Source organism: Macadamia integrifolia, unplaced genomic scaffold, assembly GCF_013358625.1.
Source record: "Macadamia integrifolia cultivar HAES 741 unplaced genomic scaffold, SCU_Mint_v3 scaffold1185, whole genome shotgun sequence".
NCBI classification, from domain to species: Eukaryota; Viridiplantae; Streptophyta; class Magnoliopsida; order Proteales; family Proteaceae; genus Macadamia; species Macadamia integrifolia.
The window spans coordinates 82776-89989 of record NW_024868112.1 but is presented as its reverse complement, the minus strand read 5'-3'; the positions used below and the strand labels follow the sequence as shown (position 1 = coordinate 89989).

General features: G+C 36.0%; 1 protein-coding gene across 1 annotated transcript; it reads right to left on the bottom strand.

Annotated features, from left to right (window-relative positions):
- Positions 1-4469: 4469 nt before the first annotated feature.
- On the bottom strand, positions 4470-6761 carry LOC122063048. The gene is made up of 4 exons (XM_042626707.1): positions 5909-6761; positions 5808-5818; positions 4947-5696; positions 4470-4643 (listed from the first exon to the last, which is right to left on the bottom strand). The coding sequence occupies exons 1-4, from the start codon at positions 6759-6761 to the stop codon at positions 4470-4472; spliced, it is 1788 nt and encodes a 595-aa protein (XP_042482641.1).
- Positions 6762-7214: the final 453 nt, after the last annotated feature.

The window sequence follows — 7214 nt, the reverse complement described above, 5'->3', positions numbered from 1 at the left end:
CAACTAGGGTTGTCAAGCGGTCGGGCCAGGCCGGTCTCAGTTTGGCCTAATTGGGCACGGTCAATTTCTAGGGTTTAGTTAAACAGGCTTAGCTAGCGTGGGCATGGTTTGGTTAATAATTGGGCCGGTGGGTCTTGAACTTTAATCAGGTTGTAAATGGGCCTTAATCGGGCCTTAACCGAGCTATAGACCTACTTAACTTTAAACGGGATTTAAACGAGTCCTCTTTAAAATTGGTCTCCTAAATATGCTTGAAGAGGAATACCAATAAAAAGCGGCAAAGATGGGCATATCAAAGAAAAAGATCACATAGTTAAAATGGATTAAGCCAAAGATGGGCAAAGTAACTAAATTACTAAAGTACTCGATCTTTAATCCACAAAACTCAAATAAATTAACCTATGCCTACATAACCTAAGTTTGGTAAGTTCAAATCAATTAAATTATGCATAAAAAAGATGAATGTTCATATAACAATTACCACCATCTCAATTGTACATATCACATAGCTTAGCACTAAATACAAATAGTATTAAAAAAATGGAAATTTACCACGCCACCCCCTGGAGAATGCCATAATGTTAAGACCACCCCCTCTGTTTCACCAAATTATCTTCAGACCTCCTACCGTCAATCAATGTTAAGTGTGGAGGAAAAATGACCATTATACCCTTACCACTAAAAAACTCTTGTTTTAACCCTTAGCCATTAAAAAACCTAGGGAAATTACCTATCACTTACCTTCACCGAGAGAAATCAAACTCAACCTTCGTTCTCACCGGTGCGTTCATCACCAGCGAGTGTCTCTCTCTTTATCTCACTCTCATTCTCATCCATCACCGGCATTTAAAATAGGGATTTGTAGTCGCCGGCGAGGTCTCTCTCTCTCTCTCTCTCTAGATTTGTGTTAAGAATATGAATAGGGCTTAAATAGGGATTTGTCATCTTAGAGCACGAACAGGGTTTGACACATGTTAAATCCTTCTCTAATATGTGTTCGTTGAGGTGAGCTAGGTGGATGAAGTTCTTTTCTTTTGTTATCTTCTCTAGAATGGGGTTTTTTTTTTTTTTTTTTTTTTTTTTTTTTTTGAGTTTGGTTTGGTTGTTGAATTGTTTGAAATTAAGGCTCACAACTACATGAGATGGGGAAGCAATGGTAGAAGCTTTTGAGTTTCAAAACTACACTGGACCCTTTTGTTTTCGCATCTTATCATTGTGTTTGAAATCTTTTTTTTTTCATTTATTTAATGAATTTCTTTTCTTTTCTTGTATCATTTTCTTTTATTTGTGTTGTGTGGCTATCTATAGATACTAAAATATATAGGAACATGGTCTCTTTGAGCTGACATGAAGATTTGTGATGAGTTATCTTATTAGTCTCTATAGTTTCTTTTCAGTTCGAAATGGATGTCTCATAGTTTCTTACTGGATCAGTGGTTATGGCTAGTTCATTACCTAAAATTACTCCTTGCTTTTGCACATATTCCCACTTGTCTTGCAGTAGATAGAGGGAAGCAAATTAGCAAAGTCCAAAGTCTTGTACTTACCTAAAAGAGCTAACAATTGCACATAGATGTGTGAGACATGTAATACCCAACCAAAACAGTGTTTGCTGTCTTTCCACACAGAACATGACACATGATGCTCATGGAATGAGCAATCACTTGATATATGATATCTAGTCTCAATACATTTTGTATTCCAATTTAGTATTTTGATATAAAACTCTTAACTTCTCTCTGGGTACCAATATAAATGTAGATATGATGTCCAGGGTGCTTGGATGCGTCATTGTTACATGTGAAGTGTGTGGTAAAGAGTGTTCAATTTTCACATCAAAGTCAGGATCGCATTTCGGAAGGAAATATTTCAAATTTCCAATGAACTGCCCATTCTTCATGTGGGTTGACCACCTTAGGATTTGTAAGTGTGGTAAAGGCCAGTGTAAAGTAAGAACTGCGAAGACAAATGCAAATTATGGTCGATACTTTTGGTGTTGTCCCCAATCAAGTAGGGTATGAATTTTTGACTTTTTGATATAATTAACATACCTATCAGTATTTATTTCTTTATGTTCATAGAACTGATTATCTTTTAGTTTGAAAGTCAAGGATGTCGAATGTTCGAATGGATACCAAATTCAAGTACAAGCTCCAATATTACCAGACTCCACCTCGGATCCAATGTTCGGAAACCTTAACTTCATCATCTCCTTTCCCATCAATAGACTATATCAAAGGATATTTGAACCGTGCAATTAAAGAATCTGAGGACAAGACGAGGACGATGAGAGATGTGCTAGAAGCAGTGAACAAGCTAGACTTAAAAGACTACATTTAACTTTGATAGGAAAGCTTGTTATGTTTTCTAAAGAAAGAGGTCGTTCTGATTTCTTGACTGAATAGCTATTTTAACTCCTTTATCTACCTATTATTACATTGCTATATTCTGATCTATAACCCCACAGACCTGCCATTGAATTCTGCAGTTTTTTTAACTTTCCTAGTCCTAATATGATTACTTCATACTCTGAATCTGTCCAAATTTGGATCAACTTTCGTATATTTGTTATATTGGCTGATTACAGTAACCTACCAAATTTTATGCACATCAGATTTTTTATGGTTGAGTTATTCAATTTTCTCCTAATGCACATCAGGTAATGTGTCTATGGTTGTGTATATCTCTCTGTTTGACTTAGAAATGTTATCATTTCTTTCAAGCCATAAACTCCAACTCACCACAACTAGTATAAAAGAACATAGTTTCTTCCCCCATCTAGATAATTTCTACACTATCTAATTCATGTACCCAAAGTTGATGTCTTCTGAGATTGCAGGTACATCACTTTGAGCCTTGGATGTTCAGTATCATGCTAGCTCTCTTGCCATTGATGATATAGGTCTATCATAGAACAACTTTAGAATGAAAGGGGAAAAGCACAATCCATTAGATAAATGGTAGATAAGAATTAAGTTTAAAGATATTTGGCCTCATATTGTCCTGGAAGATATAAGAAATCAAATAAAATTGGGAGAAGGCAGATAATACACTGCTGAATAGACTCTAGAAATCAGTTAGAAATTTGAGGTAACCTTCTTAAGAAATCATCAAACAGAACCAGCCTAATTTCCAGGTTACTAATTCAGATTTGGTACTAATCAGTAGCAAAGAATCAATATCTCAGGAGTCAAGACCTATATAAGTATATAAGAAAGAATTTTAAATGCACCAGCTTATGTGAATTTCACAAAGACCACATGATTTCCATATCATCTACTAATGCAATAAGTTTCATTGAGATAATCCTCTCCCACTTGATAAAATAGAACTCCCATCTTTGAGCCTTTTTTCAAATTAAGAATGTTGAAATGTTGATGTATATGACTAGGCAATAGTCAAATACAAAATATGGTTTATAGCATGATGTGGGGGCATGTAACAGTTTACACAATCCAGCCTAGATGGTTTAAAAGGTCTGGGTTGGCCATATTATTCCTCAACATGGCCAAAAGAGAAAGGATCATTTGTTAATACCTTTCCCCTATATAGAAAAGGCTCTTCTCTCTATGGATAATTATACATATTTTTAGAGAACAGATACTGAATTTGTGTTCTCATTGTAAACAGAGGATAGTAAAATCAAAGAGGGGGTGGAATTAAAGGCAAATAAATCATAAGACATGGGATGAGAAATGGAACCATAAATCAGACACAGAAGAACTATACTTCTATAAAGCGTGGATATTACTCACCCTCCAACTTATTGAAGCAGCTCTATTGGTAATGTGCCTGTGGTTGTGTATATCTCTCTGTGGTTCCTACAAAGCTGTTAATTTCAGTTTATTATATTAGAAGAGCCCAATTAATTGTGTTAGTTCATATGAACAGATTAATTGTGTTAGTTCATATGAACATGGTCTCTAGATACGTGCCTGCTAGACTCTAATTACATAGGAGATGGCATTTCAGTCATCAACTCACTCAGAATTACCATAGACAAATGGTATCTTAGTCCATGGTGGCCATGAGACCTATATTAGAAACCTCTATTTGGAACCCAGGAAAGAGGCAGTATTAACTAAAAAATTGGACATCATAGACCTGTTCCATTAACAGAAATCCCATATTCATTTCACTTGTTCAAACAGTACAATTTACATCATCCCATCTAGAGAATCAAATATACTAGTAGGATATCAAAAAATCAATTGACATGTACAATATAATAAGGATACCAAGTAAAGAAAGTAGCATCTACATCCAAAATAGAAGCATCTGTCTGCTCTCCAAAAAAACAAACTATAGTAGCATCTACATCCAATACAAAAGCATATGTCTGCCCTCCAAAAAAACAAACTAAAGTAGCATCTACATCCAATTTACATTCTTCCACCAAATACATAAAACTAATCCCCAAAAGGAAATTCACTGTCATATAACCTAAAATAACAGCTCATTATCCAAAATTAATCCTTGATTTGCAACTTCATTGCTTCCTTTTCATGTCGCCTTGCATGAGTTGCTGTCATTCCTGCTCTTCTCCTTGCTTGAACACTATCCATTTGGTCCATTGCTTCATTATGTAATCTAGTCCTTTGAGAAACATTGACATTAGTTTGAGTGCCCACTATATTTTGATTCTGCCACACAAACAAAACAGAGAAACACATTCATAGTGAAGATAATGTGAACAAAGTAAAAATAGTTAGGAATGTTTTAATTCATAAAAATAGTACCTACATGTTCTATTTAGATGTTCGTTTCCTCTTCCTTCTAACGGCACCACTCATACATGATGTCCTATTATGACCCTCAAGCTTGCATATTTGACATATTACTGAAGAAGACTTCTTCCTATACTCCCCAGCAACTGGTTCACCAACCTCTCTTTTTGTAACCTTTTTAGGTCTCCCTGGTTACCTTCTCAGAGGTGGTGGCTCTACCACACCCATAACACTAGTATCCTCCAACTCTGAAATATTAGGAAGTGGATGTATCATGTTTTCATATGCTTGAATATATTTACCAAGGGAGTAAAAACTATCACAATGATCTTTAACTCTTTCCCTCTTGTACGCCATACAACAAGTTACATGTTTACATGGTAGCCCAGTTGCTTCCCACACTTGACACCCACACTTCCTTGTATTCAAGTTGACCACAAACCTCAAAGCCCCATCATTCACCTCAAACTCATTGTAACCTGCAGATAATGCCACACATGATCTTGACTGCTGGTAGATAACATCCAATTTCTTCTTAATATTTGGTGTCAAGCTCCCCTTATACGAACATGCTTGCTCAAACCTCTTGTGTAATTTTTCCATCAATAAAATCCGTAGTTGGTCGATGAGATATAAAATTGGTTTGTCTCTATATGGTACTATACAATTATTGAAGGACTCTGTCATATTGTTGGTGATATGGTTACTCTTTGCTCTATGATCAAATGCCCATCTGGACCACGAATTGGGAGGATTTGCACTTAACCAATCATGTGCATCATTTCTAATGCTCTTAATCTCAGACAATGCCTCTTTAAATTTAATTTCTCTGTAAGCCCTTGATGGAGCCCAAAATAATGACCTCAACTTATCTCTTGCAAACTTGCTTCTAAAGTTGGCATACAGGTGCCTACAATAATGTCTGGTATTTGAGTCAGAGAAAACCTCTTGTACTGCCTCAGTTAGACCCTATGCATCACAAAAGAAGATAATGAGATCAATATGTTCAAGTAAAGACATAGTATATGAATTTCAAAAAAAAAAATTATATATATATATATATAAGTCATCAAGTGATACCTTCTGCTTATCTGATATAAATGTTTAGCATCCCATGCCATCTGAGCTAGAATGAAATGCAATATATAGGTTGTTGAGGAACCACAACCAGCTATCTTTACACTTAGATTCCACAACTGCGAATGCAAGTGGAAACAATCCATTGTTTCCATCTATAAAAACTATTGATAGTAAAATGCCTCCATACTTTTCCTTCAAATGACATCCATCTAGCCCAATAAATGGTGTACAACCATTGAAAACCCCCACTTTACAGGCTTCATAACAAATAAAGCATCGTTTGAAAACAAGATTAGCAGACATGTTATCTCTGGAAATGAATTGTAGCTTAAACACAGAACTTGGGTTTATCTGTCTAATCATCTCTCCATACTTTGGAATTTTGGCGTACGACTTGGCATGATTACCCTCATTGGTTTCTTTGGCAATAACTCGTGCCTTCCAAATTTGCCTATAACTTGGTTCAATCTTATACTTCTTCCACAATATAGCTCTTATACTTTTAGTAGAGAGCTCGGGATCTGCCTTGAGTTGTGGACCAAGTTTCTTGGCTATCCATTTTGAGGTTGCATCTAGGTTTCTATCTTTCCTCCTAGAGCAGGTATGCCTAGGATTAAATGACTTAATTATAAAAGTCACTTTATCTTCAGTAGGGGAAGCATGAATCCTCCACTCACAACCATCCTCCGCACAAACATAAATGACCCTAGTCCTTTCATTTTTCAATCTTAGCAACTGAAAACCCTCTTGGATTGCAAATTCTTTCAATTCATTCCTAAAGTGATCTACGTCATCAAAAATCATGCCATCCTCTATCTTCACTTTGCCTTGATCATCAAACACCATTCTTGCCGTACTGACTTGTGGTGCAAGGAACTCATTAGAGTCATAATCTGATAAATCATCATTAGTTACTTCATCGCCTAGTGCAACCTCCACATCTTCTTCAGTCATCTCCCTTTCTCATCACTCCTACTGTCATGTTCTTCAAACCCATCGTCACTTCCCAATTTCCAATCTTCGTCCTCATAATCAAAATTACTACTATCAATTCCACTAGAAAATTCCACAACTACATCATCTTGAACATCCGGAACATCATGAACCTCTTCTTCTAGAATGGATTTGCCTTTATCACTCCTGCCTACATTAATACCTGAAGAACCACCCATCCAAACAGTCTTCTTTGGCAATGTATTTGTATCACCCTCTAGATCAATAACTAGCACATTACCAATAGCAAAATTATGTATCTCATTTCTCTGTCTCCTTCTTGGAGTGTCTCTACCAACAACTTCCAATGGATTGTCATTAATTGTCATATTGGAAGAAGCACTATCAATTACCCTAACATTTGATACATAAACTTTGATGATCCTCACCTCTTCAAATATAGAGAACACTTGC